This window comes from Thamnophis elegans, chromosome 5 (assembly GCF_009769535.1).
Source record: "Thamnophis elegans isolate rThaEle1 chromosome 5, rThaEle1.pri, whole genome shotgun sequence".
NCBI lineage: Eukaryota > Metazoa > Chordata > Lepidosauria > Squamata > Colubridae > Thamnophis > Thamnophis elegans.
The window spans coordinates 65,418,969-65,431,511 of record NC_045545.1 but is presented as its reverse complement, the minus strand read 5'-3'; the positions used below and the strand labels follow the sequence as shown (position 1 = coordinate 65,431,511).

General features: G+C 38.3%; 1 protein-coding gene across 1 annotated transcript in view; it reads right to left on the bottom strand.

Moving 5' to 3' along the window:
- Nucleotides 1–10,963, bottom strand: part of PHF20 (PHD finger protein 20) — a 42,959-nt gene extending 31,996 nt beyond the window's left edge. The window contains exons 1-3 of the mRNA XM_032218222.1: nt 10,824–10,963; nt 4,718–4,820; nt 2,572–2,682 (exon numbers count right to left, since the gene is read on the bottom strand). Of these exons, the coding sequence (XP_032074113.1) occupies nt 2,572–2,682; nt 4,718–4,815 (209 nt within the window). The 5' untranslated portion in view covers nt 4,816–4,820; nt 10,824–10,963. The remainder of the gene's footprint in view (nt 1–2,571; nt 2,683–4,717; nt 4,821–10,823) is intronic.
- Between the last annotated feature and the right edge of the window lie 1,580 nt (nt 10,964–12,543).

Here is a 12,543-nt window from a genome sequence, read left to right as displayed (position 1 = left end):
ACCACTCTTCTGGAGTTGCTGGCCTTTCGTCTCTGGATTGGTAAGAGGAACCATTGGACCTCTCACGCATGCAGATGCACCCAAGGAACCACTGAAATGCACGAGATTAGATTTCCGAGCAACTGGAGAGACAAGATCCTCCGGGATTGGGCGGCCTATAAATCCATTAAATACAAATAAATACAAATACGATGGATACTGACTGGGCCGCTTGGATGCGTCTCACCAGAGATCTGATGCTGTCCACCCGCTCCCATGTAAGAAAGACTTTGCAGCTCCTGGAGTTGATCACCACGCCAAGCTGCTGAATTCTGGATGTTGGAGTCAGATGGCTCTTGTCGAGATTGACTGAGAACCAATGGCATTGGAGAACACAGATGGTGATGTCGAGATCTCTTTGGGCTTGCGCCTCTGGACGAAGAGTGAATGAGAATGTTGCCAGGTAGCATTCGAGTCTCACTGGGAAAGATCGGAGATGTGCTACGATGGAGGCCAGAAGCTTGGTAAATGTCTTTGGGGCTGACGAGAGGCTGAAGGGGAGGGCCCTGAATTGATAGTGTTGGTTGGCAAACTGGAACCTCAGGAACTTGCGGTGTGCTGGATGAATAGGAACATGCAGGTAGGCCTCCTTCAAGTCAATGGAAGTTAGGAGGTCGCCCTGCCTGATGCAACCGAGTATGGTCTGAAGTGACTGCATCTTGAATCGCTTGTACGCTAGATGGATATCGAGTTTCTTGAGGTCCAGTATTGCCATTACTCCCCCTGAAGACTTTGGGACCAGGAAGAGGATCGAGTAGAATCCCCTGCACTCTTGACCCCTGAGGACTTTCTCGATGGCTGCTATCTCCAACAAATGTCCTATCTCTGCCCGCATCAGCTGGCGCTTGTGGGCAGACTTGGGAATGGGACAACGGACAAAGGTCCTTGGGGGAAATGAGAGGAATTCCAGGGTCAAGCCGTGACGGACTGTATTCAGAATCCAAGTGTCCGTCATTGTCTCCTCCCATTGAGCGGCATACAGTTGGAGACAACCACCTATGGGAGGGGACCGGTGACGGTCACTTCAACTTCTGAAAGGAACAGTTGGAATGCCCCCCTCGGAAGGGCCTGCGGTTGCCCTGCTGCCTGTTCTTGTTCCTGTAAGATGACCTGTTTTGGGGACGATCTGCTGCTCAAGAACTGAAACGCCCCAAAAAGCGTCCTTTTAGGGCGACTGAGTTTTTTAAACTGAGCTTCTGAGGAGACCAAGAGGTGCGGGCTACAAACCTTGAACTCAGTCCTTGGGCAGCAAGCTGAAGTTAACCCATGCTTGGATACTCCAAGCAGCGCCTAGGAGAATGCCAGGTGAGTGCATGTATGCAGTTCTCCTCACGCGAGTGCTTCCACTCGCGCGAGCAGCAGCACATACTGGGCACTCACAGAACCATCCTCTCCCTCCCTGCTGGGTCGCCAAGCCTGAAAGGATGGGGACCATTAGTCTAAGGGAAAGTTAATACTCACAACTTTTTATATGTGCACAACCTGTGACATGCAGCCCTTCAATCCTTAACTAAACCATATTAAATCCTGTTCAAATATTAATATAATTTTAATATAACAAAAATGTAATTATTAAATATATGAAAAGGAATATTAATTCTATTTAATTAATTCATATTTAATTCAAAATATGCTTATTTTTTAACTTTCGTTCAGTCCATTTTAGAGTATGGTTTCCAACATGCTATTCAAAAAGCAAATGTCACCTGAAAAAAAAGTTGCACTACCTTGCACTAAAATAATTTGGAACAAAGATGTGCAAGTTTTCAGCAGTTGGGAACTATGCTTATACTTATCTGGTTGCAAACCAAAGCTGGAAAGATGATAGTATAACTAAAGAGTAATGTATTAAATATTATAGTTTATTATATCTATTTTTTATCTTCCAATGAAAACCAAAAAATCATTTCATAAGTTTAATGATATAGTAGCATCTTGGGAGGATTCTGAGAGCCAACCATTCATGATTAGTGTACTGTCAAAATCCTGGATTCTAATTGGTAATCCATTTTTAGTGCTTAAATCAATTTCTTTTTAGTTTAGATATCCTGAAATCCATGTTTTATTAAATCCCAAAAGCCTCTTAAACCAAGTGTGCCATGGAAGAGAAGGGAAGTAGTGAATATTGAAGCCCACTGCTCATTTTCACTAAACGGCATTGTTACATCTAAAGCAAAGCATTATTTTTTTTCTTTATATAATTTGTTATAAATACCAATATATATGTAGCTAGTTTTGTTCAGTACATTATATTAAAGCTTGGACAAATGTCACTATATTTTATTAGTTATTAAATTAACCTAATAATTTAAATGTTTTTCCACATACAACCAGCAAGTTCAGGAAAATTACTTCCTTAAATGTTATTGGAATAAAGTCAAACAAGCTAAATAAATAAATAAGTAAATAAATAAATAGCTAAATCACAAACGGATCGGCATTAGAACATTTGTTGGTTTGACTGCTTGTTTGCAACACAATATGACAGCATTACAAAAAAGTATCCAAGTTTGATCATGAAATAAGAAATACCAGTTTTTTAATCTGTCTCGGGCTTCCAACTGGGCTCCCACTTCAAAGTCGATACCTCTTCTGTTTGGTGGATGTTTTTTCATTTTGTTATAAGCCGTTGCTTTTATTCCCCTGAAAAATGCAATTAAACATCAATCACCAGAACTAGAATTATGTTCTTTTTGATAAATTGCCTAATTAAAATAATTCACAATCCATGTTCCAAGTAAAAACAATCTGTAGCTTTATGTTGAAAGCACATATTATGGTCTTCTCAAAGCGAAGATGGTATTTGTACAGTCTTCATCTCAAACATTATTAAAACTGAATTGTGACCGCCCATGTCAAACTTATTATACAAGAAGTTCCATCTCAAGAATTGTGTCTTCTATGTGTATGAATCAAGTTAAAATACAGACTGCTTAGAATTATATTATCTTGTCCTGGTGTAACAAAGGGAGAAAAGTTGCGATACATTATGTGACGCCACCATGATGATACGAGTTTGACACCCCTGTTCTATTATTTTTCTGAATGTTTTACCTCCGTATAGCTGCACGGACTAAGCATAATTAAATGGCACAGAAAAGAGTATGTGCCACATGGAATAGCTATTATACGTAATAACTATTTCAAGTGACTTCCATTCAGTAGTTGCATACAATATTGCTATAATTTGCAATAATATATACCTGATATAGAGAACTATAATTTACAAAGTACAGCATAACTTCTCAATACTCTGTGATGTTCTAGGAGAAACTTAATACCCTAAAGCTTCTTACTGAGTTTTAAGGTGCTAGGAAGTATACATTACGTGTAACATTGGTATGTGTTTGCATTTAAAATCACAGTGATGATAAGTAAGATCTGCAGGACCAGGTTGGGAACAGATTGTTCTTAAGAGTATCTTTATGATCAACACTGACTTGATGTCATATAATCAATCAATAATCAATGTGCTTTTGCCACTATTTTCACAATTCTACTGTATTTAAGTCATCTAATGGTCAACAAACTATCTGAGCAACAGATTTCAATTTTCAATTTTGGTCAAACTTCTTCTAAATATTTAGGATATTCATATTGTTAATTTGGGGCATGATAAGGTTTACTAACTGTAAGACTGCCAACACTGTAACCCCACTCTGTTATATTTAATATAATGGAACTTACTTGTTTAAAAGTTTGCAAGTTTCTCTCAAGAAATATACAATTATCCCTACAGTTTCATCAGCTTTACAGTTCTTAGTTTTATGTACAACTCAAATTATAAAATAGCTTTAAAATGCTGTTTTAAATACTATAAACTAAGCTCCTGATCAGAATTTGATCATTTCTAATTTGAACTAATAAAACTACAAACTAAAACCACATCAGTACAAATTCTTTCATGAGAATATTATACAATAGCTTTAATTGACATAATTTTTGGTATATTGCACAGTACTGCTGGTTTTAATATAATCACAAATAAATTGCATGACTTGATTAAAACTTGCAGTTTTATAAAGAGCACAATATTTTTATTACTGCTACAGATTTGCAGCTAAAGTAAAAGCCTACAAGGATCTCCTGTATGAGCAGGAGGTTGGACTAGAAGATCTCCAAGGTCCCTTCCAACTCAGTTATTCTACATTCTATTCTGTATTCCCCAACTTGAAGATGTAGGACAGAGATTTTCTCTAAAACAATGTTTTATGCCCTTCTGAGATTCCATGAGAAAGCCAGAGGCCTTGTTATTATGTTTATTAGGTAAGCCTTTTATCATATAGACCAAAATGATCTCTTCTAGTACAGACAGTCTAATGAAAGCAGAGCAATATAATTATCTCCTTTTCTGAGCACACTGCACATATTACTCTTCTTACTATTCTTTATAGATCTAGAAAACAGACTTACCTAGGGGATTAAAAGCTAAACTTCATCTTGAAGTAATCCTTGCTATCTTCTTAAGAAAATTGCCTTCTATTTCTAAACAATTGTACAAATAGAGCTTGGCTTCTATAAACTTTTCTTTTTCCAAATGGTTTTGTTTCCACTGAATGCTAAGCTACACCAAGGTTAAATTTAACATGCTGTTCAACCCAATCCAGGCTGAAATTAGTGTTATATTGCTTTATCTTAATCATAAACTGGTACCATGGCTTCCAGTAAGCTCACTTACCTCAGCCATGGCTCTGAGTGCCACTGCAGAAATAGCTGCCAGGGAGACAGTGTCACCTCACCAGAGGAGTGTAACAGACCATAGGCCCATATAAGCATTCAAACTGAATGGATGAAAAAACATGAAAGAGCATCTGTACAAACTGATATAAATAAAGGACAAGCAAATACATGGGACAGTGTTTACTGTAGATAGCATGTATGGAATATGCTATGCTGAAAATCTTAACTTTTTAAGTCTGTACTGCCAAGAGTTGCTTTTGGGGAGATGGGCAGCTATACAAATTTGATAAATAAAACTATTGTCCCTGATATTGCCACAAAAGTGATTTTTCTCAAATGAGTGAGAAGATAAATTAACAAGTACATTAAAAAGAGAATACAGAAAAATTCAGGTCATATAGTTCTAATAATATGCATGCTATGAACAATTTACTGCTACATATTAGACCATCATTTAGCATAAACTCTTCTCTACCAAACATATCTTAAAAACTATTAACCACCACTGAATATATGCTGCAGTTATATAGCTAAAAAGCTGCTGTGAATATTCAATTTCTCACATAATCTTTGTTAAGCTTTCCAGGGCCTCCCCTCACCTCTGAGGTATCCCATGCTCCATATCTTAGTGTGCTGTCTCTCTGCAAAATCCTGGTTGGGTTTTGGTTCCCTCTTATCTCAACGGGCTGGCTGAAAGAGCTCCTGCCAAAGGATTTCAAGCCTGGAGCTGAAATCCTTCAACAGGGTGCTCTTTCAACCAGCCCTCATTGCTTGCAACCTTCCCTGTTGAATTTCTGGGGAAGCTGGCAGAGAAGACTGCAAACGGTTAACACATGATTGTGGGGTGCCTGGCAACCAGTTGTAAGTATAAACAGATTACCAAGCACCTAGATTGAGATCACAAGCTGGTGTAGGAGACATTTTATGGTTAGAAATGCTATAAAACATTTACAAGCCATAAATCACCCTTTCTGAGACCATTATTAAGGAAAATGTTCTTAAGTTAAGGACTACTTATAGTCATTATGGGAATTTTTTAAAATTTAGACAAGCACTTATTGGTCAGCAAATGCCTTAATAATCTCTTGAAATTCATCCCACCAGACAATGAATGTTTCCAAATCAGCTTTCCATCTTCAAGAAAAAGATTCACACACACACACACACACACACACACACACGTAGCTCTTCAATGCCTACTACTAGCATAGTAGAAATAGTAAAACACGCCATACCATCAAGAACAATTATAAGCTCATCCAGTTCATCCCCTGCAATTCTGAATGGCAGTGGTCATTTGATTTGATTGGTTAATCTAAAATAGCAGCAGTGAGTGTCTGATACTTGATCTTTGCAACTGGATGACTTTTATACTGTACTAAAAACACATTTCCAGGAAAGAAACATCAATGGCTAAATCATGCCATGTCACCATGTAATCTTTCTACAATCACACTATTTTATTATTTGTAATAAAACATATACAGTTCCTGAGGAAGAAATGTTTGTGAAATAAGTTTAATGTAGATGAATTCCAACCTATAATTGTTCAATTAAAATATAGAAATTAATTAGAAATATTATTGAAATGAAATATTTGGGGGGGGGTGTAGAATGTACATCCAAATTTACTTGCAGTTCTGATTCAGAAAACATATTTTTATATACTAAATGTGATCAAACAAATTCTGCCCTTTAATTCTTTTTAATAATTGTCTCAATTTGGTGAGTCTTGAAGTTCTAAAAATTGTTTATTTCTAAGAAGACAAGGCCAAGAAATGCTCAATTCTGCTGTAATGATACAAAATATGAAAGTTTAGTGCTTTTTAACCTTTTCCCAACCTTTTAGTATATTCTTCATGAGCAACATTTATCAGTTACTTCACTATACTTATTGCTAAATATAGCAATAACTAACTATAAAAGGATATCTACAGTATCATAATAAGTATTTATTGTTCTAAAACAGCATGAATATTAAATGAATGTGGCAATAATTAATTTATGGTAAGGGGACGTTTAGGATTCCACATTTTTGGATGCCTGCTAGCACTGTAGATTAACTATGAAAACATATTTATATGCTATTATTTGTCTAGACCTTAAAACATCATTGTTTCAAATAAAGTACATATAAATCTCCATATTTTTGCTTACAGTGTGCAATTTGCTAAATCCTCTTTACTGTCATGTGAAAATTTATAAAAGAAATTTGCATATAGGTAGTTTTGCTTAATAATCATTTGTTCAGTGACTGAATTTACGACAGAGTTGAATGAGTGACACTTACAACTGGTTGTATTCCTGCAGTCACAGGATCACAATCCAAATACACAGTAATTGGCTCTCTACTATGACACTGTAGTGTTTTGTGGTCATGTAATCATAATTTGTGGCCTTCACTGCCATCTTCAGGGCAAGTGGATTCAGTTAACAATGGCAACCAAAAGTTGGGAACTGCCATAGCTAAATGGCACAGTCCCATGACATCACCATTTGACAGTGTTGTTTAACAAAAGGAATTTGGGTCCCAATACCATGTTAAATGAGGATCACCTGTACTATGAAACCATGTAACAAGCAATGGAACTAGAAGCAAAAGATTTAGAACAGTAATTATTTTAAATACAAGTCTTGTAGTGGCAAGACTAATTGGTTTAATTATGTGTAGATCATAATCAATACATTTATTCAGCTCATACCAATCCTTTGTCGGAACTGTTCCTAAATCTTTAAATCTACTTAAGGAATGGTATATTTTTTTCTTAATAAAAATCAACACATTATTCAATATTACATAAAACTCTTTAATGATGAATTATCTGTTCAGTTGTGTCAGTCTTGGCAATTTCATAATGCTAGGTTTCTCTACATCACGGGTATCAAGCTCACTGCATCACATTGATGTCATATGATGTATCATGACATTTTTTGTCTTCGCAGAATGGGGTGAGCGTGGTCTGCACGACACATCTGGCCCACAGGCTCCCAGTTTGACACCCCTGCTCTACATCTTCTGATCTTGCACTGTTTCTTTGAATTTACTATGCTCTGGCTGCTGTCAGCTTTGATGCTCTTCAGCTATTATGTTTTTGGGAGGTCTGGTTTCCTTTTATTGCTAACTCTTCCTAGCATAAATTGCTTTCTCCAGCTAATTTCCCAACATGACATGGTTAAAATAAGTGAGCCACAACTCTTTAAAGAATCCCACTGTGCATAAAATAAAATAAAAATCAATTCTGAGATGACTGCTTGTGATCTGAATGTAATGAATTTCAGAAGAAATTTATGTATAAAATCATCCAATATTGATCTGGAAAATAATCCAAAACTGCATTTCCTACCACTAAAATTACATTACATAAAGTTTAACTCACAAGATTGGCTTGGTGGGATTATAAAATATTTAGAATCAGTTCTAATAAAAATACTCATTTTCCATTCCGTTTGGTCAAATGTTTTGAAGATATTGGTGAAATTACACAAATGTTCATTGACACTGATAATGTTTCTTAAGGCACTTAAATTGTTACAACATAAGAAATATATTCAAATTCTTATCTCAACAAACTTGAATACTGAAGTTACTGAAGTGTATTTAAAAATTTTGGCAATCACTTTTAGTTGAAACATTTATAGGAAGGCTTGGGGAAAACCCTTCAATTACAGATTGGTTTATTTAAATCTGATTATTATTCTTTATCTTTGATAACAATGTTGTTTTAACTGTTTATTTCAGGTTGTACAAATATACTTGAGAAAAATATTGAGAAAGTAGGATGAAATGCAAAGATTTTAAACATATGTATTCATACATGTTTATTTATATGTTTTATTTTATCTTAGTTTTTTAATTCAATATTTAAAAAAATGTTTGCCTGGCTTTTGTTTAATTTTTTAAAAGATAAAAAATATATACCTAAAAAGGCGATATTTTGAATGTGGTGTTTGGGCTTGATTTCTCAGATTCACCATAATCAAACCAAAAAATGTATTTTAAAAAATTAATATTTCCCTTACATTCTGTACTTAAGGATTTTAGTTCAGATAAGGATATGACAAACTAAATCCAAAAGTTCATGAGGTAAGACAAAAGCTAAAAAACTACACTTAAATTACATTTTTATTTTTTTTATTTATATGGCTGCCCATCTCAAACATATAATTCTGAAAAGTTAAGTTAAAAATACCATAAATCATGTAACAATAAAGACAACACCACACCAACATAAACTGCAGTCAAGATAAAAACAGAATAAGCAAAAGAACAAAAAAAGTCAGTGGTGTTTAATAATTTTGCCTTTCTTTTGTATTAAGCACTGGGAAGTAGGCAGGACTAGTTATCAAAACCATATGTAGCCTGTGCAGTTCCTGCTTGGACCAACAGAGGTCAGTCTGCAAACAATCATGACACATGTACACAACACATCAGGAAGACAGCAGAAGGTTGTATGGCAAATTGCCACAATTATCATCTTGGCCAGGTAGGTTAAATAAAGCCACACTTTCGGGGAGAACTGTTTTTCTAAGTGGCATATGCCACAGTGAAATGTTATATTTTGGAATGAACCACCAGTACGTTTTCCAAAGTTTCATTACTGCTGAATTAGACAAAGTGATGAAGAAACATCATTATAAGAATTTATTATTTAAATAACATTTTTAAAAAGCAAAAACAAAATTTCTGAAAAAATACTGTATTAATATTCACTAGCCCCCAAAAGAAATTCCTTTAATTTAAAGTATTTCAGACTCCACTGTTGCCATACCATTACTCCATGTTTGAAATATGAAAGCTCTAGTTATAAAGAATCACCCTGAATAAAGACAGAAAACTAAACACAGTTCAACTATTTTGTTCTACCAACATCTCTAGGTAACTTCAGAAACTTGAAAAACGAATTATTCTGATCCCACTAAGAATGAATATGTTTAGTTCATTACTTAGTCAGACCAACTAAGCCCAATTCTACGAAAAATAAATCAAGCTATCGTGATTTCTAGATAAAAGCAGAAAAAATAATTTATTCCAAGTTGTTCTCCCATAAAGGTAATTTTCTAATTAAAAAAATACAGAATAGCATGCAGACATTCGGTAAATTAAAAAAAAAACCCTTGCAATGTCTATGGTCGGTACAACCCTTCAGAGGACTGACCTCTTCAAACAATAAGAACCCCGAGGGTAAGTAATTAGCAGAAAGTAAATGTTATATAACTGCAACACCCATCACGTCTGTCAAGTTAATATAATACGCGCTCCCAAGTCCCAGCGATTCGTCAGCACTTATTCATTACCCCTAACAGTTGATTTCGGGAACGCAATTTTTGAAAGGTATCACAGCACAGCGATGTCAATTACTGCGACCACGAACTTTAAAAAAAAAAGGCTATTTTTGAAAAACGTTATCCGGAGGCGTTCCCTGAAATCAGGAGACGGAATGAAAAAGCAACCACGCGCGCCAAGGCTTGTCAGACACAAAAGTACAACTTTTTCGTGCCGTTTTAAAGACATCGACGCGGCTTTCCGGCCCAATTGAAGCCAGGCGTTCCGATTTAAAAGGCGAATGCAGCACCTCCCGGCGATCAAGGTCACAAGTGGAGGCATCCCAGGGTGGGAAAAAACCCCAGGACTTCTTTAGGCAGGAAGAAAGCGCGCTTAATTAAGCCTTGGCATTTTGCCTCGGACAGGGGGGCGAGCATCATCACCACCGGACTCGGGAGAGGCAAAGCGGAAAGCATGGTGCGGCCGGCAACACCTCCCGCCTCCCAGCAAGAACTCGCGAGGCCTCCGCTTGCCAAGCCCACGCGGGCGCTATGAGCCGGAGGGGCCGGTATGCCAGGCCCCAGGGCCAGCCTCCTTAGAAAAAAAAGGCTTCGGAGAACCCGGCAGCTGAGGAGCCATTCGCCCACAAAGCGCGTCGCTGGGCTCCGCACTGAGCGAAAATCCGGCACCCAAACCCCGGGAGTCTCCCACAGACTCCCGGCCGGTCCCCGCCCCTCTCCGCCTTTGTGAGGCCGTGGTGGGAGCCCTTGGTGTTCCCCTGCCGGGTTTCCTCCGGCTGCTTTCCGCCGGAGAATTCCCTAGGAAGCGTCGTGTATCTTACCGGATTCTTCGCACGGGGAAAAAAAAAGGCGTGAGCGTGGAAGCGGATTCTTCCCTGTTACCGACACCAAACAGCCGCCGACGACGACGACGCAGCAGTGCCACAAAATGGCCGCCACGGCTGCAGTGCCGCTAGTCCGATCGCGGGGAGGGGGGAGAAGAGGGAGGGTCTTCGGTGGGAGGAGCGGGAGGGGGCGTGGCTTTTGCTGTCGGGCGGGAGCCCGGAGAGGCGCAGCTTGCGGGGCGTCTTTCCTCACAATCTCTTCCCCCATTCGGAACCTTTGAGGTGGACGAATGGGATCGCCGATCTGGCGCGGTCGCTGGCGCTGGATCTCGAGTGTGTTGCAGATATTCAGAAACTGAAACGCTCGGCTGTCTAGCGGTCTTTATCCACGAGCATCCACAATGGCATCGCGCTGCTGCTAAGTCTAGCATACACAAGTACTACGTTATCGGACGGAGCGGAGACCGTTTCCTTCCATAAAATTACACGCTATTTAAGCCTGCGAAGAAAAAGACCGGAAAAAATGGGTATCGCGGTGTGATGTGAAATCACGTATTCGGAGTGCAGATTTAGTTCTTGGTATCTTTTAGCTGCTTAAAAGAATCTTCGGTAATCAGGTTCGGCATGACTTAGCCCTCAGATGTTATAGTCCACCACGGGGGGAAATCTTGGGCTGCAAATTAACCCACTCATGGCAGCTTTACCACCATAGTAAGGATCGTCAGGTAAAAATGCACGTAAAAGGATCAGCACTTAAAAATGCAAGTAGAAAAATAGGAACCACCTTTGGTGGGAAGGTAACAGCGTTCCGTGCGTTTAGTCAAGCCGGCCACATGACCACGGAGACACTGCTGGCTCGTCCGCTTTGAAACGGAGATGAGCACCGCCCCCTAGAGTCGGGAACGACTAGCACATAGTTGCCGGGGAACCTTTACCTTTAAGGATAGTCAAGAGATGAGTGGGTGGATTAAGCTTGACGTATACTCCCATATATTTCATCAAAATCGAAAGCCCACAAACTAGAAGAAATCCGAAATACTGGCAAATTCTTTCGATCCTCTTGATTATGCTCGATATAACAGTAAATCGTGAATGAATCAACATGCTTATGCTGATACTGCTATTTTGTGTGAAGCTCGGCGCAGCTGCCCCACCCACTATAATTATTAGTTAATGACACTTGTCAAAGCTGCGTGTACATGTTGATACTATTTTCATTAGGTCATCCACATAATGCCAGAAGCGTTATTTCTTGCTTATAAATCTGCAGGAATTTAAAACAGTATTAAATAAGAATTTTGAGAGAAGTGTTTCTTTGAAATTTGCTTTACAAATATTTTTTAAAGAATACAATTTTTTATACTGTGGGAAGTTATCATCCAGCCCTCTCCCAGAAAAATGAAATATCCTAGAAAATATTGAAAAGGCAGAATATTTCTCTGGATGTGAAAAGAAACATGTTTTAAAAGACAGAATAGTTGCCTGTAGCTTCCTGCCCATGCCCAGTTAATGGGCCATTGATAAGGCCTGACTAGTCCCTTTTACATAATAAAGACTTCTCCACTGCAGCTGCAGGGGGAAGGGATATTGGAACTTTACTCAACTGACCACATGGCATCTGAGAACTCATCCATACCTGGATTCAAAACACAGCCTAGAGAGTAGTCCCTGCATGGCCCCATGGGAGCCTGACAACCAATCAGAATACATTTCTTAC